This window comes from Amblyomma maculatum, chromosome 11, assembly GCF_055883805.1.
Source record: "Amblyomma maculatum isolate TAMU_Amacu chromosome 11, ASM5588380v1, whole genome shotgun sequence".
Taxonomy (NCBI): Eukaryota; Metazoa; Arthropoda; class Arachnida; order Ixodida; family Ixodidae; genus Amblyomma; species Amblyomma maculatum.
The window spans coordinates 15,795,545-15,822,999 of record NC_139354.1 but is presented as its reverse complement, the minus strand read 5'-3'; the positions used below and the strand labels follow the sequence as shown (position 1 = coordinate 15,822,999).

General features: G+C 43.7%; 2 protein-coding genes across 6 annotated transcripts in view; one reads left to right on the top strand and one right to left on the bottom strand.

Moving 5' to 3' along the window:
- Positions 1-4,665, bottom strand: part of LOC146172928 (TNF receptor-associated factor 3-like) — a 31,072-nt gene extending 26,407 nt beyond the window's left edge. Inside the window, exons 1-2 of one of the 2 annotated variants that reach the window (XM_084584654.1) lie at positions 4,515-4,665; positions 1,307-1,603 (exon numbers count right to left, since the gene is read on the bottom strand). In XM_084584654.1, coding sequence (XP_084440780.1) covers positions 1,307-1,546 — 240 coding nt within the window. In that variant the 5' untranslated portion in view covers positions 1,547-1,603; positions 4,515-4,665. The remainder of the gene's footprint in view (positions 1-1,306; positions 1,604-4,514) is intronic. The other variant, XM_084584655.1, reaches the window with a different exon arrangement.
- A 2,547-nt stretch (positions 4,666-7,212) lies between these two features.
- LOC146172927 (TNF receptor-associated factor 2-like) lies at positions 7,213-25,957 on the top strand. Of its 4 annotated transcripts, none has more exons than XM_084584415.1 (10): positions 7,213-7,366; positions 13,696-13,955; positions 14,979-15,077; positions 16,809-16,967; positions 17,733-17,807; positions 20,357-20,434; positions 20,517-20,609; positions 22,287-22,346; positions 23,017-23,082; positions 25,596-25,957. In XM_084584415.1, the coding sequence occupies exons 1-10, from the start codon at positions 7,234-7,236 to the stop codon at positions 25,722-25,724; spliced, it is 1,152 nt and encodes a 383-aa protein (XP_084440541.1). In that variant the 5' UTR covers positions 7,213-7,233; the 3' UTR covers positions 25,725-25,957. The 4 variants fall into 4 exon arrangements, with proteins under 4 accessions (XP_084440541.1, XP_084440542.1, XP_084440543.1 ...); XM_084584416.1 differs by having other exon boundaries at positions 7,249-7,370; XM_084584417.1 differs by having other exon boundaries at positions 7,317-7,443.
- Positions 25,958-27,455: the final 1,498 nt, after the last annotated feature.

Sequence of the window (27,455 nt, the reverse complement as noted above, 5' to 3'; positions counted from 1 at the left end):
TCACAGTTGATAAGAATAAATGAAATCGAATCATTAGCATCTCGGAGAAGGCTAGCAAGAATAAAATTGCTCTTCAACATCTATTATCGCACGCTCCGTATGAATCCTTCGTTGTATTTTCAACCCTCATCGTCCAGAGTTACGAGGCGTCATCATCCTCATAAACTAACTCCTGTATTTGCCCGCACAAACCAATTCAAATATTCATTTTTCCCAAGGACTTTAACCGAGTGGAATGGTTTGCCTTCGCATGTGTTTGAAGGACCAAATGTCGTCTCCGCAATTCAACAATTTTTGAAGCAATAACGTCTATTCTTTGTAATATATCAAAATGTGTTCTTGTTCTTTCTTTCTGCTCTCTTCTTTCCACAGAAAAATGTACTGTACATAGGTGTGTATAACGATGCTCGATTGTGCCCCGTTCCTGCCAGGGCCTTTTTATGGCCTGCAGTATTGTATAAATAAATAAATAAAATAAATAAACAAAGATCGCGGATACTAGTGCCGTGTTTTGTCACATATCCTGCATGCGACTCGTTATGAGCATTACGAGTTTTGCCGAAAGATTTCATGAAAGACACGAAAAACGAAAACATTCTATATCCTCCTGAGGCAGAAGATACGTTTGACCTCAGCTTTTTTTTATGCATTCTAAATAAGGGACTAGGATTACGAGTATACAAAGATGTAAATACCTCCTCAACAGCACTGATTGTTTCTGCTTAGTGCTATGTCCAATATATTTATCAAAATTCAAAAGCAAGAACATTACAAGGCGCGTGTGAACTCAAATTTCGGCTTTCGCGCTTTGGGTATTTTATTAGCTTTAATATTAAACTAAAGTTGCGGCCTCAGAGTAAGCAGAAATACAGCAAACAGTACTTGATACTCCGGCAGGTGCATCAACGCCGCTACGCTGAATGTAGACATTAGGCAACTAATTGCTTTTCGTAATATTTTGTCACAAATGTGACCAATATAATTCCATTACCTTGTCTAACTGACGCTAGCCAGTGTCCAAATTATTAGACCACCAGGTATTAGAACATGCTCTGGTATAGGTGCTCTGCCTAGAAATACTACATATAATATATTAGACGAATTGCCTGTAGCCCCGTTCGGGGAGAATAAGAAAAAAAAAATCAAGCATGAATGCACACTTATAGGAAATGATACAAATCGTCATAAAATTTCGTTTTGTGGGGCGAATGCTTGATGAACTGAATCCTCTCTAGCACATTTTGAAGCCATTCGCTACATTATACTAAATAATGCGCTAGTGCGCTCAACACTTTGAAATGCTTACGGAGCGTTGGTCGCCCTGCCAGCTGCAAATTACACACGAGAAGTCCCCGGCGCTGTCTGTGAGCGTATCGGCGCATTTTTGACAGAAAACATGGCCTTCGCCGTCTTTGACGCCCGCGCGCGTGATGGCGTTACATGTCGAGCACAAGAGCTCCACACGCAACTGCGACGCAAATGGTACATCGATGTCGTTTGGGAAGTCTCGGTGGTCTTTCAGCTTGTAGCACGGCTTTCGCTCCATCCTGTATGCCGCTTTTGCGATGACGCCAAGCCGGCGAACTCTACGGCACCGTCGTAACTGCATGAAAATGAATGAAAACGAACGTCGGAAATGCCAAGTAGCGTTTGTCAGCTACGCTTCCGGCTACGCCACATAGACATGGCTAAGGTATTGGGATGGGCAGGGGGATATGTGTGTGGTAGTGGCTTATATAGTTTCAAGATAGATACGGTAAACTTGACAAAAATTGGTGATTTCCTGTGAAGAGAAACCGGATAAGAGCATTTAAATTATCGCATCATACCTTTAAAGGGGAGTCTAAGTATCCTCCTAAAGCGTTTTTTTTTTTCAAGCAGAATTTCATCCAGAGAAGTCCAGACCCAGTCAGAGGATGAAATTCGTGCACACCCTACAAAGACTAGAACTGCACTGTCATTAGAGTCTTGCCCTTGCAACGAAGCAGCGATTTAAGATCTCACTTCAATCATTGCGCCGCAGACTGCTTAGAGAAGTGTGATAAGATCGGTACCAAGTAAATTCCAGTGGATAGCCGCTATACATTTTGGGGGAAAAGCGCACCTTCTGCATGCTTGATAAGCAGTTGTATTAACCACTGGACAAACTGTAGCGAATGTCTATTCTCAGAATAAATCGAAATATCATCCGGATCGAAAGAAGCTTAGTTGGAAGCTTGCACACTCGCACTGCTCGTGCCGTGGCTTCGGCAGCTGCTATCGCCATCGGTCGCTTTTGGTGCCGCCCTCAACGGCATAATAAAGCGGCTGGATGCTGGCTTAGTAATTGATTTTGGGTATGTACAGAAGCTCAGGCGTCAATCGTTTGTAGAGCAGCGGTTCTGCCCATTTCCTTTCATTAGTAAGGGGTGTTGGGCGTCCGCTATCGCAAGCAAATCTTCATGTCGCTACACGAATGTTCTGGCGTCGATTCTTCGGCTAATCTGTTTTGTTCCCTTTGTTCGGCTGCCAACGCAATTATTTTCGGAAAATCTCGTATCATTCCCTAGATACCGCCGTTTATTAGAGATCAGGCCGGCGCAAGACGCGTGAAAAGCATTAGGCTGTTTGGACGCCACATTGGAGCAAGCTTTCTGAGCCGTGCGTTTTCGGTGTGCGAGAGGCACTTAAAGATGGTGTTAATGTCAAGTGTAGATGTACACCTAGTTACTGCAGCCATGACACGCATCGTAGCGAGGCTGGCTAAGACTCGCAGCATCATCGTTGCTCACTTGAAGTTTTATTCGTGCATGACGCCTTGCGCATTAGTAGCAGCGAATAAGAATCTCTGGGAGTGAAGGCTCATGAAACACACCTTGCATAGCTTCAAGATACAGGTGGGGAGTGGGGAACTGGAACGTATGTATGCAGGACGAATGAGGAAGTGTGAGAGGGACCATTTACTACGAATATTTTCACGAAAAGTGCAGGGAAACACTCTTGTGACTCTAACATGGCAATGTTCCCGACGTTCCTTATTTCTAACGAGGCGCCAAACGCTATAGAATGCGCCGATATTAATGGAATAGTGAACTTCAAATTATGATTTTCGCCGTTTTGAAGTAAACCATCGGCTTAGAGCGACGCCATACTGAGGAGCGCCGGATTAGCTTTTACTCTAGGATGTTTGTGAACATGCTCCGCCATTAGAATGTGCACGGACGACTTTGCATAAGCCGGCCTCTGAAATACGACTGCCACCACTGGGGTTGTTCTTGAGAACTTTGGGTCAGGAGCCGAAAATGAAACGGGAACGTATGTATGCAGGACGAATGAGGAAGTGTGAGAGGGACCATTTACTACGAATATTTTCACGAAAAGTGCAGGGAAACACTCTTGTGACTCTAACATGGCAATGTTCCCGACGTTCCTTATTTCTAACGAGGCGCCAAACGCTATAGAATGCGCCGATATTAATGGAATAGTGAACTTCAAATTATGATTTTCGCCGTTTTGAAGTAAACCATCGGGTTAGAGCGACGCCATACTGAAGAGCGCCGGATTAGCTTTTACTCTAGGATGTTTGTGAACATGCTCCGCCATTAGAATGTGCACGGACGACTTTGCATAAGCCGGCCTCTGAAATACGACTGCCACCACTGGGGTTGTTCTCGAGAACTTTGGGTCAGGAGCCGAAAGTGAGAGGCACTCAACCGCCGCGGCGGATGACGTTTAATAACCCAGATCAGCAATACAAATGAAAGGAAACAATAAAATGGTTTGCTGACTAAGAGTTCAAAAACATTCGATAATTGTTGTGTAGATAATAATAGATAATATTAGATAATTGTTGTGTAAATAACAACAAATATGAGATAATTGTTGTGTAGACAATTGTTTGAGATCATGTTTCAGAACATCCGCAACAGCCAGAAGCGCTGCAGAATCGCTATAACTCTTATAGAAACTGCCTGCTGAATTATCGATGTGAACTTCAGCTCGCTCTCATCGGTGCAGTGGTTCTGCAGTTGATATGTTAACAAGACGGACATTAGATTTAACCTACCTTGACATTGTCTCTTTTTGTTAATAATCTAGTATTAAAGCAGCTCCTCCTGTTATTATATTGAGTGACTACCCACAGCCCATTCGCTTCTAAGGTAGTAGATGGTGGCAATTCCGCCTGAAGTTCCAGATTTCAAAATGAAGCTGCCTGGATTCAAAGTTCGCGTCATAGGACACAGTGTGTACTCCACACTGACATTCGTTTACTTCAGACGTTGCTTTCGCGATTGAAGAGTTAACCAGCTCAGTGGCGAAAAAAGAAACCACTCGACAGATCAAGCTTGCTGTCGACTGCCAACACCATCGATAAGTTCACCGACACATTCGTTTACACGGACGCATATTTTAGATTTTAGATCTGGATGGCAGCGATTGAAATGTATTGCTCCAAATTTCTTCAAATGCTCCGCAGTATTAGGATAGGATATATTACAGGTCTGTGCCAAGAGAAACAAAATAGGACAGCTTACCTTCACAGATCAGTTGCGGTGTGCTGGCAAAGAACAGCAGTCAACAGCTACGATTCTAGCACATAACGGCGCCCAGTCACCGACACGCCGATAAGATACGCGTGCTAGAAGGAAGTTCGCAGCGGCAACCCGAAGCTGGCGCTGTTGCTCAGAGCAGACACAACGCTGAGCTGGCGCTGTTGCTCAGAGCAGACACAACGCTGAGGAGGTGGTGACATCTGTGGACAACTATTTCAGTAAATTGTGACAGCTGCACGAGCAAATGTCGCCAAAACCGTGCAAATAAACAAAGGTAACGCGTCCGTTTTTCTGATGCGGCGTACTTTAAAGGCGCTTGATGCTGAAGTTGGCAGGAATTGACGTGGACGGAAAAGCCGCGACTTTTGATTTGGCTATTCTTATACGCCTGACTATGAGAGCTGGGATCGATGTGTAGATCTCGTGCACTGTCAAATCATTTCAACGCAGATGGAGGCCCATTCTGCGGCCAGTAGCCGGCACAAATAAAGAACAGGTGGAACGGAACAGGAAAAACCTTGAAAGCGCTTCGGAGATATGAATATGCAAAGAAAAAAGGAATGAAAAGAAAAAAGGTGCAGAAAGAAAGCCGTGATTTAACTAAGCAGAGACAAAACAAGTCGCGCGAAAACAGTTGCTTCGTAGGGAGGCATTCAGAGACTGGTGCAGAATCTGGTAAAGTGTTAAACGTCTTTAGTTGTTTTTTAGGAAAAGGAAAGGCGCAGTGTCCACCTCACTTCACGGTGGACATATAGACTTAAATATGGCATAATGTTGCAGATAAAGAAGTCGTAAGTTTAAATCCCCATCAGAAACTATCATCCAACTTGACCAATAGGTGGATGCTATTTGGGAAGCGAAGTGAAATGAAGCTGAAAGATGCACAAAGAACGGTTACGTCAGAATTTTGACATGAAATCACGTGATAATTTTGTCATTGTTTCCTGCTCATGCCAAACATGAAGAGAGAAAATCCTTGGCCTTGGAAACATATCATGATATCTGAGGAGGCACCTCTTTCTCTCTTTATCCTTTCATCTCACACATTCCAAGAGATTTTCTTTCCCATGAAACAATTTACATTTACATTCGCATCTCTATATTTGTGTAAGAAATCCATAATAGCAGTGCAGGGCGAATATGGAATGATTAGAAAATAAACATAGATGTGTAAAAGCAATGTATATTAAGTTTATAGCGTTTGTGAAAAGCTTTGAGTCCAACGTATCTGATTCTATGAACGATAGCGGCGCTTCTTTAGCATTCATGTAAGTCCGGAGGGTAGGACAAAAAACCTTACGTTCAGAAGATATGGAGTTTTGGGAATGCATTACAAGCCATTCAGTGGGTTTCAGATGCAAACCCCTTATTGTCTAAGCTCTTGAGAAATATATACAAAGCTTAGTATAGAATATCGTAACGGGCAAACGGCGTACATTGTTACGCCGTTTCTGACGGCGTAACTGGAGTTTTCTACGGCGTACATCTTAAGTATATACCGCGCCTTCCCACGCCCATGAGAGATGTAAATAAGCATTTATTCATTATTACAACAACGATGACTACTGGAAGGTAGCAGTCGCGGCGGTCACCGGAAAGACAAGACACTGCAAGTGCGCCCTCTGGGCTACCAGTGCGACGCGGTAACAACAACAATAACAACAACAACAATAACATCAAAAACCCGAATTATTTGAAAGGTACTTCAACAAAATATTGCGGCGGCCATCGTACATTGCTGCCTTGAGTCTGTACTATATTAAAGTTAAGCAACCCGGGAAATGGCTGCTTTTAAAGCTGCATTAGGTAGGAAGGTACAGGCATTCGAGGTACTCGAGGGGCTGCTCGAGTGCGATATGTTTTTGAGAAGCGCATAGATAAAAGGGCTGAAAGGTCAAACACGCAAAGGTAAAATGTGCCCCCCTCCCTCCCCTTTTGTGCAAAGAAAAAGAATGTGCGATAAAATGACGGAAACAGCCATTCGCTCAACTCTCTTATTGGTCTAAGCCAGAAATCGTAACTCAGCGGCGCGTCTGAAAATTTATAGCTTCTTTCCATGGACCTTCTTCCCCGAAAGCATAAGAGCTGTTCCCAGAGCGTTTACAATGGTGGTGTAGTTGTAAGGTTGCACACTAGATGGAACGCAGTGCTGGAGACAGCGTACGACTTGTGTGCGTCTGTAATTGCCTGAAATATCTAAATATTAGCTTCGATAAACTAAATGTTAACTTCAATCACCGGCACAAGGCAGGTGAGCTCTTTCCCGGCGTGCATAGCGGAGAATACCTTGATTAATTAAAGTTGTCAGTATTCGTTCAATAAGAACATCGTCGTATCTATAATATAGTCATAAATGTTGTCCTGTGGGTCATAAGAAATGGGATGTTTATGTCCGTAGAGGAGACAAACCTCATCCAGCAAGGGCGCGGAAGCTACCTCTCACGCTGAAAGCGAAAACTACACAACAGACAAAAAAAAAAAAAAAATCAATGAATGGCAATATATATATAGTGGACGATTTTCTGTTGCTCTCTTTAGGCATGGAATTAATGTCTCGCTTTTATCGTCTGTTGCTCCTGAAAAAAAAAAAAGTGCTTGCGTTTCTACCGGTTACGAAGTAACCAAGGGAACGCGGCCGGCCAGCAGCAGGCGCCAAGCTAGGATTTTTTTTTTCTACTGCTCCCTGAACGACGGCGCTATCATGTTTCTATGGCAACCGATAAAGGGAGCGTGCAGTCACTTCCTTTCTAAGTGTCACCAGCGCTGGCAGAGAGCAGCGGCTCGTGAGGCGGTTCCTGCGTGTCTCGGTCGGCTGAAGCGGCGGCGACGGCAAGGCAAGTGCGTTTGCGTGCTGACTGAATTTGCAGTGTTCGAGCAGCTGAAGGCAGCTGTGTTGCGTAAACTAAAACAAGTAAGTCAACGTCGCTACAAGCCCTAATTAGAGCTAAACTTCGGGTCGTTAGGCATAGGAGGCAGGCACGGGCCGATATGTGAGTCATACGCAGCCAGCGCGTGCGATAACATAGCTGTTGGGACTGGTGTGTTACGAAAAGTAGCCGTGGGGTATTTGTATCAGGAAACGATGCGTGCCTTGCAGTGGAGCATGTGACAATGCCTGAGGCACACTGCGCTTAAAACGGGTATTAGTGCTTGATGGCGTTAATATTATGACAAACTGTAGATGAAAGTACCGCTGCACTTTTACATTTCGAAATACATTTCGCGTGGTTTCGGATTCGGAACGTGTTCCACTCATTCGAATCAGAACCACATTTGGTGCCTGTGCTACTGCGGTGGCAAATTTCAAATGAACACTAGAAGGTGAATGAATCAAGTGTTTGAAGAGTTGTCCTGTGCAATGCGGCTGCTTGGAAATAGGCATATGCATTTACGTGCGTGGCGCTTTACCTGAGCTTGTGCCTTTAGGATCGTATGCGTCGAAATTAATATGCGCTGTAATGCAGATTAATCAGCTTAGGTTCGTTCGAATGCCACTATCCGCGAAATGTTGAACGATAGGAGGTGTTATTTTCTCAAAGCCAATATGCTGAAATGAGAAGACGGGCATTAGGAAAAGGATTATTCATATTTACATAAGGTTGGAAGGTATGGGTGACCGCTATGACAAGGAAATAGCCAATAAAAGGCTGGAATCTTTTACAGGAATACATGATATATGGCGTGTAGACAACGCGTCAGAAGATGGGTTATGAGTATCTATTTGTTTTCATGTTTGGTTGTCATAGGGAAAAATGATAGTGGCCCGAACTCCCTTCGCACCGCAATGCGAGAAGGGGTCAGTTCAGGATTCAGTTTTGCGGGGTTGACCACTATAAACTGTGTTATTTTTTCTCGGCTTTGCATCTGGCAGCTGTTTCCATGGAAACCTATATCAGAGAATGCTTACGCGGGCGATATTAAAACCTGTTGCAGTGTTCGTTCCAAAGCATGACCTAAGACATTCGCAAAATGGAACATTACTATAAGCAGATGTTTTTTTCCGAGAATGATATATCTGCTTAATTGATGTGCTGCTTCATCAAGTGATGACTTGTGTATCTGAAATACACCAAGCTGCAATGAAAAAAAAAAAAAAAGACAGTTCAACTCAGTTAATCGCGCAATATCGTTCAGCAACAGGACGTTTTTATAGGATTGTGTTTGCTGTGTCTTAATTATTAAACGTTATTTTGTTGTGTTCACCAGGCGGCCATGCTTCCAGAGCACACATTGCATGTGCTTTAGAGAGATGGTCTTCTTAATGTAATGCTTTTATTGTTAATGGCGTTGAATAACAATCACACTTCGTAACAAAGTTTGGTCAACACAGCTTCGTAGTCAGTGAAGCAGGCCTACCGGAGGTGGATGTGTTTCCTACTTAATAATTGGCTGTCAGGAAAGGAAAGACGCTGTATCTAACACACTTTTTGTGGACACTTGGAATCTGCTTCAGACATCGGGTGTTTGGGAGAATGCGGGTAGTCTTTCTGCAGCACTGAAAACATCTGCAAAAGTAGTCCTTTATTGGACTGATAAAAGTGCGAGACGTGGCGCTGTTGTTGACGCACGTGCCGATATCGAGAGTGCAAGGGACGTTTCAATTTGCGTAGTGGGGGTGGGTGGCAGAAAGCAGCTCATTGTGCAAAGCTGGCATTTTACGGTTGACAGCGCGAAAAAGGTACCGTTGTTCACAGCGCCATCAAAAAACTAAATGTGGTAGCCATATGGGCGCATACTTTTCCCTATAAGGAAAATACAAACTTTCATTTAAAGCATGAGTTTAAAACGGCCAACGTCGTGATTGGCTCTTTTCGACCGGCCACCCCCCATTTTTGAAATAGAATGTGTCTGGAACTTTCAGCTAATCGTGCGTGCAGCAACCAGAGCGCCTCACAATTTTTTTTTCTGCGGTCATGTCACTTGTGCTAATCTTTTTTCCGTTGCGGTTGTAGAGCCTGTCAATTCTTTAACAGTAGCGCGCAAGCGTTGATTGCCCGGCGCTTCTGCTCCGGAAGACGCAGGAGATGACAAGGCAAGCGAGGGCAAGGGCATGCCCATAATTCTTTCTGCTGCAGTGAGCCTCGCCTGCTAGGCTGTTCGGATTAGTAAGAAGGAACCCCTGCCACCATTGGCTGGTAGACATCAGTGCCCGAAGAAGCTGTCACTGCTTGTTTTTGTCCGCCATATGTGCAAAAAGCTTGAGAACACTGGCATCTCTGTCAGCGAAGGTTTTTCCAAGGCTACGGCTTGTCGCAGAAAACACCTCTGGGAAAGCGTAAAGAACGAAAAACTAAATGGAACACGTGTGCGTCTTATGCACGAAAAGTTATATGTTAATGATAAGCCATACTACTGGAACGACGATGCTGCGACGCGGATGGCTTATAGGTAGCTCGTCGCAGCCCAAACGACAGCGCAAATGACAGCCAAAATTAGCAGGAGCAAGCAGAGACGTCTTCCTGACCGCTAGCTGTTATAAACTTCAATGCGCGAATTTTAGCGAATAAAACTTCACATTTCAAAAGCATCCTTCTTGAGCATGAACCAGACGTAATCATTGTGACCGAAACCTGGCTGAGTGAGTTTATGGACAGTGCAGAACTTCTACCGCCTAACTATCCGTAAGGACCGTGGAACCAGATGTGGAGGTGTTGCTATTGTTCATAAATCTAGCATTATTTGCGTAGAAATACCGTCACCATTTGACCTAGAGTGCGCCTTGTGTACTATGGAAATCGAAAATACTTCCTTCACGGTCATTACAGTGTACAGACCTCTAGGTACTACTGAAGAATATATGCAGTCACTGATTTTTTAATGCCTCTGTTTGCTAACACAACCAAGAAAATTATAATGGCTGGGGATTTCAATCTGCCCCACATAGACTGGATAAAATACAAAGTAGGCACGGTTGATGTGGGAACATCCTGTGCGTTTTTAGACCTCGTATTTTCCCTAAATATGACCCAGCTGGTCACCACGCCTACGCGAATGCATGATTCTGGAAACTACCTACTGAATCTAGTCCTTTTGAGCCAATCGGTAACACAATATAATCGATGCTGTGAAGTTCTCAATGGCCTTTCAGACCACATGATCGTAATCGTCCGCCATCAAATGTCAAACTCGACACCACGTTAAAACTGCTTTAGTTCCTTACTGGAATGTCTAGAGAAAAGTTTCGACGGTTTCAGTAATTTTGAAGATCTTGAGTCTACATCTGTAAATGAAGCTTGGGAACGGTTGAAACAGTTAATTCACCACTGCATAAAATACTTTATTCTTATGCGCTTCAAGAAGGTCTGCAAGAGAAACCCATGGATATCACGGAGTATTGTTCACATGAAGTGTCAGTTGAAGCGTCTGAAAACCAAACGCGTAAATCCAACCTCAAATGTAACAAACGAAATGATTAGGAGGCTTTCCCCATGCATTTAAATCGGAGATTTCAAAAGCAAAGCAGCACTTTATGAATTAATCTTTGGCAACGTTTATTAAAACCACATCGGGAATATTCTGGCGCCATTTTTAAAAACAGAAATCTCCCATTCCATTCCTAAAAACTGCTACTTGAACAGTTAGTGATAGTACTAAAATGGCATGCCTGTTTAATGACTATTTTGAGTCCGTATTTACATGGGACGACGGCACAACACCACTACTGGACGAATTACCTAATACACCATCCTTACAGGATATAAAAATTAGTCAAGAGGGTGTCCTAATCCTGCTTCGAAATCTCGATACGAAAAAATCCGTCGGACCAGACGAAATCCCTAATACCTTTTCTAAACGACATGCAGAATGGTGTTCTTACTATCTTGTAGTAAGATATAAAAAGTCTCTTCTAGCTGGTGACGTCCCTGGCGACTGGAAGTATGCGAAAGTGATCCCAATGCACAAACAAGGAACAAAACATGACGTAGCAAACTACCGGCCAATATCTTTGACGAGCACGTTCTGCAAAGCATTTGAGCACATCTGCACACTTATTGGATTTTGCTGAAGCAAACTGATTTCTGGGTAGCCACCAGCACGGTTTTCGGCACGGATATTCTACTGTAACTATATTAATTGAAGTTGTACATGAGATTGCAAAATGTATTGACGAAAGAGGACAAATAGATATTATCTTTATCGATTTTAAGAGAGCGTTTGACAGGATATCCCACCGAAAGTTATGGTAAAACTTAGGAACCTGTTGAATAATATGGCAATAAAATGGATGGAGGCATACCTAACCCACAGAAAGCAGTTTGTTTCTCTTGATAATGTAGCCAGATCATGTAAAAATGTAAGACTCCGCAAGGGTCTGTCATAGGTCCTTTGCTTTTTTCTTTGTATATAAGCGATACGAGCGTCGGTTTTTCACCAGATATAACTATAAACTATGCAGACGATACTACTATTTATATCTAACATACAATCTCGTGATTATCAGAGCAGACTGAATGACCACCTGGACATAATCAGCACTTGGTGTGAAAGGTGGCAAATGGACAAGAATACAGAAAAGACAGTTTGTATGTACATGACGCGCAAAAAAACAGCCTCTTGCTTTTTCGTATAAAATCAACAATGTCATCTTGAAAGTTGTCACTGAGTTTAGGTACTTGGGCGTGTGTCTTAGACATGACCTAAACTGATTATCTCAGGTAGATCAAGTCTGTGACAAGGTGATTGGAAAGCTTTGGACACTGCGTAAGAAGCTTTCTGATGCCACGCCTGAAGTGAAGTTGATGACGTATAAAATGACAATTCTACCATTACTTACCTACGCAAGTCCTGTTTGGAAGCCATACACTGAGCAAAATATCTTGAAATGTGAACGTGTGCAGAACAAGGCCTTTACGTTCATTTATAGTGCTTATTCCAGAATGCAGTCAGTTTCAGAACTTGGGAAAAAAGCTGCGCTAACAACTGTTAAGAAAAAAATGGAGCACAATAGGATTCTGTTCTACAATATATTGCATGGCTATTACAAAGTAAACCTCAGAAGACACATTGTAGCCGATAATTCCACCCAGTCAAGGACAAAACACATCAAACATATCAAACCACTGATTTACAAGACGGACTCTTTTCGTTATTCTTTTCTCGTGAGGACAATTGGTGACTGGAACAGATCGCCCAAAGAACTTATTTTAAAATCCAAGGTTAAGAGCTTTGAAACTGCACTGTGAGGGCATTTCATGATTTCATGAAGATATGATTTGTACACCTGCCTTGTTATTACCTGTTTATATTTGCGTTGCTTCCTTGTTTTCTATCATTTAAAGCTTATCAGGGGGACCTGCTTTCTGGCATGCACTTTTTTTTCTGCGACTGATGGTTTGAGAACTTTTTACTTGTCTTTCACTATAGTTTGTTAAATCATGTGCCATCTGTTACGTGCCAATTTAGTTCATGTTCAAAGAGTTTTTTGACATTTGTCTGATTTAGTTGTATAATACGTGCAAAAGTTCGGTAATATATGTACTCACAAAATGCAACTCCTGCCTTGGCCTGTGTCGGCAGTATGAATAAATAAAAAATAAAATATAGTGCGATTAATATTTTGAAAATATGCACATTTGCAATAAAAACCTAACATGGCCAATATTTATTTGCAATCGTTACCTTGGCCAAATTATTGTCGAGAACATTAAATATTGGCAGTGGTAAGACACCCGACTACTGTGCCGGAGTACCCGGGTTCGAACCCCACCTTGGCGGTTGCGTTTCGATGGAGGCGAAGCGGAGGGGCGTCCGCGTGCTGTGCGATGTCAGTGCACGTTAAAGAACCCCAGGTGGTCGAAATTTCCGGAGTCCTCCACTACGGCGTCTCTCATAGCCTGAGTCGCTTTGCGACGTTAGACCTCAAAACCAAAACCAAACTAAAAGGCATATAAACATTGAACCTTGATGCTCCGCTGCCTTTGAAGCTCGTGCACATTTTCTTGGCCACCTCTTGAGATCTTGAAAGTTTCTACCGTGTGTCAATAAAAAGGGTGGGAAATGCTTTTGTGCCCCCAAAAAAGTGCCGACTGATATTTCGTGAGATACATTTGCTCATCATTATGATGTCACTGCCGTAATTGGACTATATCTTGTGCTCATTTGAGTGCATGTGCTAGTCGGCTACTGTTGTAAAGTCTGCAGATTTTTCTACTTATGATTCCAGGCTCCGAGGAGACCCCGAGGAACACAATGACGGTGCATAAACTTCTAGTCAAAGATCGCAACCACACGTTTGAAGACAACTTAGTCACTTTCACGACAGACATTCCGGCTTCGGTGCAGTGCTCACTTTGTGGGAATATTTCTGCAGAGCTTCTCAAAGTATCATGTGGACGCTCGTACTGCCAATCATGCGTGAATATGCTGGACAACGATGGAGTGATCGAGTGCTGTAACGACGAATGCACGCACGGGATTTCAGAGGTAATGAATGTGACGCCTCGCTACAAGAATTGCTTCGTGCCTAATGATATGCAGTGAAACACTTTTTGGTAGAGCGATGTATTACTAGGCCCTTCAACCCCCCCCCTCCCTCCCTCCCTTACACACGCACGCACGCACGCACGCACGCACGCACACACACACACACACACACGCACGCGCGCACACGCACACGCACACACGCACACACGCACGCACGCGCACACACACGCACGCGCACACGCACGCGCACACACACGCACGCGCACACACACGCACGCGCACACACACGCACGCGCACACACACGCACACACACACGCACACGCACACACACGCACGCGCACACACACGCACACACGCACACACACGCACACACACACACACACACACACACACACACACACACACACACACACACACACACACACACACACACACACACACACACACACACACACACACACACACACACACACACACACACACACACACACACACACACACACACACACACACACACACACACACACACACACACACACACACACACACACACACACACACACACACACACACACACACACACACACACACACACACACACACACACACACACACACACACACACACACACACACACACACGGAGAGAGAGAGAGAGACAGGCAGGCACACGCAGACACACACAGACACGCAGACACACGCAACCCTCAGGACGCTTGTATAGGCAAATTTAAGGCGAAAGCCGTATCGCAGTCTTAGCTGAGAAACCTGGCTTTGTTTTCCGCGTAGTTTATAAAAATTTTAAGTTACATGATCGTGACACCCAAGTGTTCGCACTGGTTGATTAGGTGGTAATTGCGTTTGGTGTATCGGAAACTTGTGTATAGGTGTATAGGACACACAGGACACGTTTAGGACACGTTCGGTGTATAGGACACGCAGACACAGCCATGACATCACCTTTCTTCGTCGTTTTGCGGTACTTGTCTTTAAGTGATTTCAAACATTTTTTTACCTCCGCAGACGACTATTTGCAACGAAGCCTTCCTTGAAGCGCTGCTTCTGACTGCAATGTGCCCGAAAGAGGGATGTTCCTTCCAGGGCTCACTTCGAGACGTCATGGTAAGGGATAAGCCCTCGCTGAAGCAAAGAGTTTGCACCATAGAGTTTCTTACTCTTACCTAGAGGGAAAGCTGTGCTGCCGTCTATGGGAGTTTACATGGAGTTTCCAGACGGCCAGTTCAGCCACCATGGGCGCTCAAAGCATCATGGGCCGGAGAGCTACCGAGTGCAGAACTACAACTTTTGGCCAAAACTAATGCAAAGATAAGCGTTGTTCTACCGTAAATAATGTCCTATCATTCAATATTATGACTATAAATTGTAAAGAGAGAGAGAAACAGCATGTCAGTGTGATATTTATGCAATATAAGCGATGGCTCTTTCTCCTATTGGCTTAGTTTTGAGCAGCACAAATACCAATATTTCGCACTTAATAGGCAAACTTTGAAATAAAAAAAACGTTATAAAAATATTTATGGTTGTGCAATCACTTAAGAAAGTTTTTAGTGGCATTTTGGGAAACAGAAACCATTTATTGGCGACGTCTGCTTTTGCGCCTTCGCTACTATGGCTTTCGCGGTCTATGTACGCACCTTCAGATGATGATGATAACGAAAAAAAAACATTGCAGTAACGCCACTCCACGTACCCGAGCAAAACCGACTGTCCCGCAACAAGTAGCACACCGGCCCATGATTCTTAGCGCGCCCATGGTGGCTGAAGTGCAGCGCCTTCAGCTTTCCCTCTAGTTAGTGTAAGGAACTCTAGGTTTGCACCACTTGTGTGTGCATATCAAACTTGGTTGCAATACTGCAGACACAGCGAAAAAATAGAATTCACCGCTAAGGCGAGCATTTACGTTTGAAATGCTCAACATAACCATTTTGGGAAAAGTTTATTGCCAGAAGGTATTGCACGCATGGAATCAAAAATTATTTTGTGAGCGCTTAGACCTATGCTCACTTTTTTTGGCAAGTTTATTACAATATTTTGCTATGTGCGCGATATATTTTAGGACATACCACATTCTTAGTCGGCATTATCAGTTCCTTGCCTTTGATGCGGTTCGATCGCAAAATAGGTTATCGTCGGCGTAATCATTCCTAGCAGTGAAGATCATTGTGACACTTTTTCAATGACTCGCTTCTCGCAAAACAGAATTATTACCAATGACTGGAATATTCTGCATAAACAAATAGGGGTTCTCATCCGATGTGAGTTCTGTTGTTTGAGTTGACTGCACTAGGTTTGAAATGGATTTGAATGTTCAGAATATTTATATAACTGGTCAGCAAGTATTCAGTCACACTGATGGCATTGTGTCAAACCGTTTGACATGAAGTGAGGCTCACAGGTTATTTCAGCACTCAATAACATTTTTTTTCCAAATCTGCGTGTTCCCGCATGTTAATGTGCAGGAGGGGATCTCGGCCTTTTGTTTTCTTGCGCGCGTAATAAGTTACATTTCAACTGATGCAATGGAACAATCGTGAGCGTGAATAGAAACAGTGATATCAAAACCACTCAGAAGACCGCCCAGTACCTCTCGGAGAAGTTTGCCTTGATGTAGAAATATAATATAGCCCTAAAATTAGCCTATTACAAATATGAGGTATATTTGTAGCAAGTCATATTTCTCGACACATTGTGCTTACAAAATATATCAATAATTTAAGGCACCCTTCATTTGCAAAGCAAATCCAGCGGGTGCGAGAATATTCAGCGGTTCACACAAGCTGACAAGTGTTTTGTGGTCAGGTTTACTTTACGTTTTTTTTTCGTTTTTCTAAGGGCCACTATAAGAATTGTACCAGCAGAACTAAGCGCTGTACACTGTGTGGAGAAGAGGTTGCCCAAAAGTTGATGTCATCGCACGTAGCTGATCTTTGCGAATCCAGGATGCTCTTTTGCCCCTACTGCGAAGTGGAAGTGGAAGCCCGGAATCTAGAGGTAAGGTTTTTCGACCCAACTACTGCCTTTCCGTTAATCGCCAAATTTGGCATATCGTTCTGACCGTAACAATGCGGTGGAAGCTGCTACGTATCCCGGAAAGCCATTGAGATGATGTTACACTAACAGATGTTGAACGGAAGCAAAGGCTTCCGTTGCTGCTTTGGTGCTTAGATGCACGAATAGATGTAAACTAGGGTGATGCCTTGTAATGACCCTGGTGATGATAGCAATCAAGCTGCTGTGTTATTTCCGCTCCTCTTACGCCAGGATTCTGGCTGGTGATGTTGGGTATAATAAAAGACTGTTTATACGGATACTTTTATGTGAGTGAAGGTAAAGAGCTGTAAGGCACCAACGTTGAGTTGATGGCGCGTAATATTGTAGTGTGGCTTTTTAAGCTGTTCTCGCGCCTTTTCATCATAAGTATAGTGAGACAAGAATCGGTGTTAAAGCCATTTTATTTGCAGTACAACAGGCCTGTTAACAGACTGAGAGGGGTTAAACATTAAGGACTCTTGCTGTGGTTTCAAGAACGAATTCGTAAATGTGCCTGTAATTGCTTAATTGCTTAATTTAAATGGAGTAATTGCTTGTAGCCTGGAGGGTTCGGTGTGGCCCTGGGATAGCACTATTAAAGGCTAGGTGAAATATTACGAAGGAAACGTTCTCTGATCGTTTATGGAAGCTTATCAATTAAAAAAGACTACATCGTGTCTTGGATTACAGAAACAGCTTCGATAACTTGCCTCAAAACATTTGCAGAGTCACATGGAAGACTGCGATCTCAGGCCAGCAAGTTGTACCTACTGTGGTGAAGATTTCGATACCTACGCTGAAGTGAGTATGTACTTAATTATCTGAAGTGTTTTATCCTTTCCGATATGTAAAATTGCTTGGGAAAAGGAAATGTGCTTAAAAAATAGAAAAGACTGCTGAGATGCCTCTGCTCCTTATGGTGACAACATATTGGGTACTGGTGTAGTTGCTAATACGTAGAATAAGTGGAATAAAAACAAGTTTGGAGCGCACCTTTTGCTTTATAGCATTGGTATTTGCACATTTTCATTAGTGTTTTGCTATGTGCGTTTAGGAAATAATTCGAGATTCTTTGGTTGATTGAGGTCGGAGATTGATGTGATTGTTCGAGCTAATGTGAAATAAATACTTTGAAGGGAACGGGGTATCACCTTGCTTCAAGGTCAATTAAAAGGCTGGGGTTTCAGAAGAAAGCGTTTATAGGCTGTGGTTTTGGCCGTGCAGAATGACACGTCCAATTGAAAGCGCTTCAAGCAAGACTTGTATGACACCCGGTATATCTCCAGTGACTTGCGTTGCGTACATTCGATCCCACAGTGTCCAATACGCCTCTGTTGATGGAATAGAGCTCTCGAAGAGGACTGTGCTGGCTTGATTTCGGCCTCGGTAGGGACATTTTACCAGAAACAAGTCTAAATGAAGCCAAGCACGCATTGTGTTAGCTTCCAGAATTGTTTTTGATGGCACGTACAACCAGGTCATCAAGCAGTCAAAATATTCTGTAGGAAATCTCGGAGGAGAAAAGGATACATTCATGCCGAACTAAGATAACATGGAATTTTTTGAACCTGGAAAGTTGATCTAGGTCACGTCCACGGTGTAAGAATATTTAGGTGGGGACACAGCACGGGCGAGGCACTGGACGCAAGTTTCCAGATAAAATACCAGCCACGCTCCTCCGAACCGGGCCGCTGATCGCAGCGTCAGCGTCGATGTAGCGGCGAATCTTCACTGGAAGAAAAAAACACATACATCGACGACGCCGTTGCGATAGCAACCTGCTGATATCGCGCGGCGCGTTTCTCCCGCGTGAGCCGTTTGCGTGGCCCGTACTGTTTCCCCGTCGTCGCCAGAAGCAACACCGTAGCACTTTATTCTTAAGCCGTGCCCACTGCATCAGTGAAGAAGCGAAGTCCAGAATAATTTATTGGCTTGTCAATACTATTGACGCAATTTATTCCTAACAACGAAGTGAAGAAAAGGTTGAAGCGGCACTTTATGTTTAAATATCGGGGAGTGAGTACTACATTACTCAACCATTAAGTCATCGTTATTGAATTGAAGGCGCCGGGGAAGCAGGTTTCTCACTTTGGATAGCGTAAATAGAGCAGGGAAAGCGAATTCTGCGTTCGGTTAAGCGAATGGGAGAAAAATATAAAAATTCATAGGGTATTCGTAACCACCTAATGAAGGAAATGCAGCAGCGCCCCGTACCGCTTTGTGCAAACTGAGCGGAAGAATGGAATAAGCAAGCGAAGAAAAGTACGGACGAGTTATGCGTACGAAAACCGGAACAAATGCTGCCGTGATTTAAGGCTTTTTTGCCTCAAGCAAGCTCAACTGTCTTCAATATTTGCACGAATCCCGACTGCACGAACGGCTGCACGATCTCTCTATCCATTTATGTTCATCAACTGATTGATATGCGGCTTTTGCGCACCACATCATATTACTGTTCGCCAATCTCTAACGTAAATTCAAAAAAGCTGTTAACCGTACTTTCACCTCTATTGTTGTGTATTGAATGAATTATACTCGGTGTTATTTTTCCATTGTTGTGAAATTATCTTCCCCTCTGTACTGTACCCAATACCCTGAGGATAAAAGAATAAGGGAAAAGAAAAAAAGCTAACAGAAGTAATGGTAAGGAGGAAGTGAGAGAGGGGGGGGGGGGGCAATTCAGTGGGAGCTGGTAGAATCCAGTTAGAGGACCTCTAATTTAGGGAAGGAATAAAGTAAGGAGCAAACTAAGGATGAGCGGGCGCACTGATGGGCGAACAAAAGATGCAAAGTCAAAGAACAAATGAAACGACCGAAGGTTAATGCTTTGTTGTCAAAGTGCCGCCGCTTATGCGTGCAGCAGGTTCAAACTCCACGCGAAACATTATTCGCCTTCTACGCTTTTATTTAAGCATTCACGAAGCCACAGATTGATAAAACTGCGCTGACTAATGGTCCTAGACAAAAACAACGCGGCAAAAATATTTTTCTGTCATCATCGGCCACAGTTTACGAGAAAATTGCTCTCAAAAAGCGTGTATTCACCATAGAAAAGCATTGCCTCCCACTACGTCACAGACCGCTGAGTGAACTGCCATCTCGTGCGGCTTAGACTAACTAGGGGACTTTATCTGGAACCGGCGTGGTACGCTGTGTCCCCACCTATATATCTTGCACCGTGGTCAAGTCTCAGAGTCGAGTAGCTTAAGCATTTTTGAAAAAGCAGAGGCTTGAATGAAATGCTTAATTAAGAAGGAGCTAAGTTTTACAGGGCGATCAGGAGACTGTAAAGTTGCTTGCATGATTACAGAATAGTTATGTCTAACCTTCTACATCTTTTTCGCGTTTAGCTTAGGGGCGAACACTTGGATGTCTGCCCTGAGAAGCCCGTTAAGTGTCCTTACCAGCGACTTGGGTGCAAGTTTCAGGTAATTTGTCTTTATTATTGCATCAATAAGCGACGAATTACCATAAACACGAAGTAAAATAACCCTAGTAATGGATTTTCAGGCATCCAACAAAGAAATGGAGTCTCACTTACTCTCGCCAGCACATGGCACCCTTTTCATGGACCGGATCCTTAAATTGGAGGCCCAAGTTCAGGTAAGGGCCAGGAGGGACCACATGGTTTGTAAGGAACACTATATACTGTGAAACTCCAGACGAAGAAAAGTGCACATGTCGAAACGTTGGTTCGGCTAGCGAACTGAGGCTCGTCATCTATCCTTGTTAAGTGCTCTTTCGTACTGTGTAGCCAACGTCTTTCTCAAGTTCTACCCCGGATTAAGGGATTAGAGCATTTTAAAGCCAATAATAACATGAAGATCTGCCTTGCAAGTTCAGCGGAAATCTTGAAGGAAAGAAGCCAACAGTCGGCGAGGCCAAGGAAAGCATTGGGGATTGTACTTTGGAAGCATTGGGAAAGCATTGGGGATTGGAAGAGCACCGGACGCGATATTCGGAGGTCGTGGGTTCGGTCCCCACCATCGGTACGTTGTTTTTCCTTCTACTTTGTGTTTATCTTTCCCCTAAACAGATTACATTACTAATTTATGTGATTACCGAAGTAAAAATTAAAAAAAAAAGAGACAAAGTACAATCCCCAATGCTTTCCTTTGCCTCGTCGACTGTTGGCTTCTTTCCTTCATGTATTATAACGAGTACCCTCATTTCCACTTCATTTATGTGCTTGCAGCGGAAATATTGTAACACGTGTGGCTTGACCCATAACCAAGGGTGCGTAATCGTCGCTCGCTCATCACACTTCAATGAAATTTATTGTCACTTGTTTTAGCTGTATAAATGAAATTGACATGCTGACCATAGATTTCGTGTGGTGAAATAAAAGTAGAAAATATAACGAAGTAGCAAATATATAAAGGGAAAGAACTCGCGGAACAGTGGCAGATTACTGAGAAGTGCCTACGATAAACACCCGCTCATCTATTTCACGGGACACCTGATAACTTCAGCGAGAAGTACACAACTGCTGTTTGCAGCGACAATGATGTTAGGCTTAGAATATGACACCAAAAGCTGTCACATTTGTTTCTATGCAACGAGGGAGCTGAAGTGGTGGAGACTAATTCACGTTCCCAAACTGCATGCAAATATGATGCGAAGGACGCCAAACAATGTAGACATAACAGGTTAAGCGACATTTCAGGAACTCTAGGGAACACCATGTAATTCAAGTTACCTTTCGAAACATTAAAAATGCTCGCAAAGAAAAAACGTTGACGGTGGTTCAGCTGTGGTTACCCCTAGTTGAATTGCGAAAGCAACGGCTGCATGGCTACGCTTGTGGCCAAATGCACAGTCGGATAAATAAGTTCACGCACCGGTGTTAGATCATTTTTATGCCACAGCCGGTCGCACATAGAGCACACCCTTCCAAAAGGTTGTTCGTGAAGCGGCGGTAAAACTCTCGTGCAAAGTCTGCGCACCGACCACCTTCGACGTCTCCAGACTCAACGATTAAAGCAGCCAAAGCCCTCTTCCTTCTTTTCTCGAGACGTGCAGTGCACTTTTTATCCGTTTCTTCTGCACGCAGTCTCCTGAGGGTTTCGTTGTGCCTGCCGTTTGTGGCTACGGCATACGAGCATACGCGACGAGCTGAGCTGGCTGGCGTAGTGTCAACAAAAAACCGTCACTTGGAATTATGCGTCACTTGGTTGGAACATACCAAAATACCATTGCCAGGTGCATTACTTGAGTGTTTGGAAGTAAGCTCAGGCGTCTTGCGAGCTTACTAAATTGCGGCTAATGTTTTCTTTCCAGGAGTTGCGCATTGAGAATAATTCTCTCAAGGACTCGCTCCGAAACGTAGAGGATATACAGGTGAGAACAGCTCCTACGTCTAAACCATTATTTTGAGGTAGTCAAAGTAACATGGTTATTGCGGAATTGTCGTGAAAAAGAATGATGCGTTCTAATACAGTATTTTTGAGGTATTTGAAGATTAAAAATTATTGATGGCTTTATTAGTGAACTGCAAACGTAGGCGGAGAATAGACCGGATGACTTATAATATGTCTGTATTTGAAAACAAGAGTTCGGGGAACTTTTTTGTAGAAATTTTTCAATTGACAGTTCATTTCTATGGCTGTTTGCTTTTGAATAAGGGGTTGGTTTGTGTATCATGGCTGAGGGTGCATTCAGAAGTGTTTCTCGACAGTGGTGGTAGCCTGCGCTGAGGGATAGGAATTACGTTCAAGGTCATTTCTTCTCGAATTAGCAGCTGGTTGCTGCATGGTGAACTGCTGGTTGAGACTGACGGTCACCACAACGAGTGATTCGATTCTTCTATAAACGAGAAGTTCTCGACATGTATTTACATCCCAGAAGCGTTAAAAGCTACAAAAATGAGACCATCTTTAATGATTTTGCTTGAAAATAAAAAGCGCCATTCTGCTGGTGAAATTCGATATTGGAATGCCCCTAATCGAAGTTTAATTGCTCGAGTCAAGGGACGGTTGGTGATTTAAATTTACGTATTTTTCGACAACAGAAAGAGGAGGAGTACCTTCTTATAAACATGAGCGACAACCAGGAAGACCTCATGAAAAAAATAAGCGTAAGTATTGGTTCACATTCTGCGTAGCTGGAGTAGATAGAGAAGTGGACAGAGAAATGGTAAGGAAGAAAAATTCGCCAGTGCCGGCCGGTTTGTTACCTCACGTATGTGATGGAAACTAAAGAAAGGACAGGAACGGAACGTCTCTGGTGTAGCTTTTTTTTGTTCACTTGTACCAGCAGTTAAGTATAAATCGGAATATGTAGCATAGGCAGGAGCCTCTTTTGACTCCGTTTGATTGCATATTTTGATAGTCTAGGAAGTTTAAAATCCTAAGTGTGCCCTAGCCACTAAGGCTTTTGGGGCGCTGGGTCACACAGGTGTTAGCCGGTTTCGTAAAATAGGCGCTGAGCGGCACATAATTTCGAGCTCACAATTGTCAAAAACCTAACGCTTCCCAATGACTGCGCCCGGTGAACAAAATTTGTATATACCATGTTTTTCTCGTGAAAGTTAAATTCAGCTTAGCTTGTGTCTTTTGAACAGTATTTAATGCTCATGTTTGATGTTAGCATGCCCCCAAAATACTAACATTTTTATAAACGGCCTCAGTGTCTTTGTATGAAGCCCAATCAATGTGTTTCAGTACATGATTAGCTGGCACAAGCTTTTTTTTTTTCTTACATGAGGCTCAGAAACGAGGCATCGGTGGGTCAGCAGCTTATGTATTTAAAGGTTTGTTAGGCCACACTTTTCAGGCTTTTTTTCTACAATGCCTGGGTGGATGCGGCATCTACATGTTCGTTGTTAGCTTTTGTTTTAGACTTCACGTACGAAACAGGAATGAGAGGAAACTGTACCGGCGGACATGACTTCTAGTGTGACCCGCTAAGAGTAGTTAAATATTGTACGATATTTAAAGACCTACACATTTAAGTAAGCGCGTAGAAGCCGTGAATGCCCTGTCACCAACAAGTTACGTCTTAACAAGACTGGAACTCGTTTACATAAGACGATGCTAGCAAACGGCGAAAAATTGCCGAACAATTCGGCGCAACACAAATCTAGGCCAGAAACGTATGCATGCTCAACTCGTTTAGCAGGGCCAGTAGTTCCTATCTGCATATTTCAGAGAAACTGTGAGCAGACTGCGCACCTATTTAACTAGCAGCGTGTTGCATAGACAGGAATTGCTATTGAATGTTTAGTTTCATATTGTAATATGTGATTGCCGTGGTGGATGAAGGGTTAGGGCACCCGCCTACTGAGCCTAGGGACTCGGATTCGGTCCCAGAGGCGGCGACATAGTTTCGGGTGGAGTCGAAACGCAAGGCGTCCGTGTACTGTATGCTGCCACTGAAAGTTAAACCAGCCCAAGTGGTGAAAATCCTCCGTAGATCTCAACTTCGGCCTTTCTAATAGTCCGATTCGCTTTTTGACTTTACCGCACCTCACTACTATTTGTTTTGCTTTGTGGGTTGTTCACAAACAAAACAGCATGTTGAAACAGATTCTGAAAACTGGATTAACGCACATTCACAAAGCTAACAGGCAGCGATATTGAACCGTACTGTTAGTTAAATCTCAGATGCCGCACGCGGCAAAAAAAAAAAAAAAGCGTATAGTTTGCAAAAACTCTATGGCGACTTCTGTGTTCTCGCTTATTGCGTGTTTTCGGTTTAAAGGGCGGTTTGGGCTTGAGACTCGTGCAGTAATCATTGAGGGCCTGTAACCGGAAAGACTTACTCTTTTCTTCGTTGGTACGGTTGAGAGTAGCGGTTTTTAAAAGCTCTTTTAAACTGATTCGGACAGGTAATTTGCATTTATTTAAATACTGAGCCTTCCAGTTGTGATGTATGGATGCGAGAGTTGGACTGTGAAAAAGGCTGACCGCCGAAGAATTGACGCGTTTGAATTGTGGTGCTGGCGAAGACTCTTAAGAGTTCCTTGGACTGCCAGAAGATCAAATCAGTCGATATTGTCGACCATAAACCCTGACTGCACATTGGAGGGTAAAATTCTCAAGTTAAAGCTCAGCTACTTTGGTCATCTGATGAGAAGAGAGGAGTCGCTGGAGAAATATTTGATGTTGGGAAAGGTTGAGGGTCGCCGGAGAAGGGGTAGGCAGCGAACGCGATGGTTAGATGGCATCCTCGAGGCATTGCAGATGAAGTTATGGGATGTTAGGAAGATAGTGAGAGACCGGAAAGCGTGGCGTGACATGGTCCATAGGGTCACGAAGAGTCGGACACGACTGAACGCCTGAACTGAACTGAAACAAAACACAATGCTACTTGTACGCAGTGTGATAGTCATGATTCATTACGGTACCAAAGTAGTTAATTATCAGAGAAAGGAGTTTTGTTGCTGCAGCCAAACTTTGAAATAGCCTTATGTTTCCGGACAGGTATAGACAAACACTTGTGCAGCCTACTACCATTGGTATTTCGATGTTATTTACTGTCATTGACGCACACATTTGGCGAGCGGCTACAAAAAAACAAAAAAAAAAAAAACTGCCATTTATGCCTTTTTGATTCGGATGACTGCTACGTGGTCTCGGCATTTTGCAGGAATTGCAAGCTGGAGTGATGCAGACCCACCCTGATGTGGATGCAAGAGTTACGGAACTGGAAACCAAGAACGCCATTCTTCACGAGCCACTCGGCAAACTCCTGGATGAAATAGCCAAGCTTAAATAGTACTTCGACGTTGTACAGATTTTTGTGGATGAAACTCCTTTTGCTTTATTTTCGGAGCGCTGTGCATAAACTGCTTCTGATTATATGCTTGAGGAAGTGTCGTTACCGATTGTTTTGAAAAGCCATGACTTACTAAGTTGATTATAACACTGAAGCCCGCTCTGTCGCAAGCTGCAGGTAAGCTGAAATATATTAAGGGCTTCCATTGCTAAAAATAAATGTCTAAAATTCGACTTTTCTGGTGTTTCAGAACAGGAGAACGAGTAAAAATCGTTCCCCACATGCTCTATAAACGGGTTGGGGTTCAGATTACCTGGGCTGTGTCTTGGAATTCCCATATCATGTGGCATGTATATGCAATTCGGTCGCAGTGTCTACATCGAGGGCTGTGTGGCGTGGGGTGCCACTGATGTGCGACTTTCGGTGTGGGTCAGTTTGTATGCGCCGAGGTGTATGTTCCCCTTTTCCCTTAGTGTTTTTTTGAGGTGGTGGGCAGACTGCTCCAGCCTCTGTGTGTAGAAAGAGTTGTTTCCCGTACGGCATTGCGCTGACGTTGACTGCGTCAGAATTCCTTTCTATGTCGTGCAGTTTGGGGCCTATACAACCAGGTGGGAGTAGGCCCGGTGAAGTGTTGCTCTGGTATGCCGATTCGCGGCGTCATTACCTCCCCATAAGTCGGGTACCAAATGCCCTGGGAACCACACCACTGTGGAGAGGATCGGCGGTCGTTTGGTAATGAGTTTTAGTGCTGTTTTTTGTATTGCTCCCCTTGGGAGACTGCGGCAGGCGTTTTGCTAGTTCATGAGGACCGTTGCTTTTGGGTTTGTGGCTACGGTGAAGGCTATCGCGGCTTCTTCTTCACAGTCCGGGTCTGCGGTCTTGATCGAGGCGCATTTAATGGAGTCTCCATTTGGGGTCAATACCACTACGGCCATAACACCGTTTATAGGACCTGCTGCATCCACTTACAGCGTATGTGGTTTCCCATCCCACAACTGTTGAAGAGCTAGGGTTCTTGCCCGTCTCCGGCCAATAATGCGCTACGAATGCATATGCTTTGGAATTGGGGAGAGCCTTCAATTCTCTAGGGATCTCGCCCTTTTGTTCGGTTCTTATGAGTGAAGTTATTTGTAGTTCCTTTAGCAGTGCTTTACCAGTTATTTGAAGGTTGGTGACACATTTAAGATAACTTTTATAATTACTGCTTACAGGTGAGACATTACTAGGTTATTCTCCAACTGCACCTCGATCCTCGCCCTTTAACGGCGGATAAGATCTTTGGTCCGTGGCCATGGCAGTCGACCGCCTGTAAGGCATACAGGGCACTGCTTAGTTTTCTAACAGCCACCGGCTTGTGTGACAAACTCTGTCTGAGCTCCACGTCCCTTTTCTCTTCCCCTCTTTAATGCCCTTATTCCTTTTCCCCAGTGTAGGGTAGCCAACCGGAGGCCTTTACGGTTAACATCCCAGCCTTCCATCCTCATTCCTACCTATCTAACTCAGACAGTCGTTAATATGCAGATGCTAGGCCGAAAAAGGCATTGCAATAATCATTCAATATATTCGAGGTTCCCATTTAAATTGAAGAGGAAACAGCTTGCTATTCAAAACTTTCGATGGTATTGAATTGGTTATGAAGGTAGAGCTACCAAAACTTTTAGTGGTGCTCATTCCTATACATATCTTATCCATATAGTTTTCCTATCCATATAGTTGGATTGAGAAGAATGT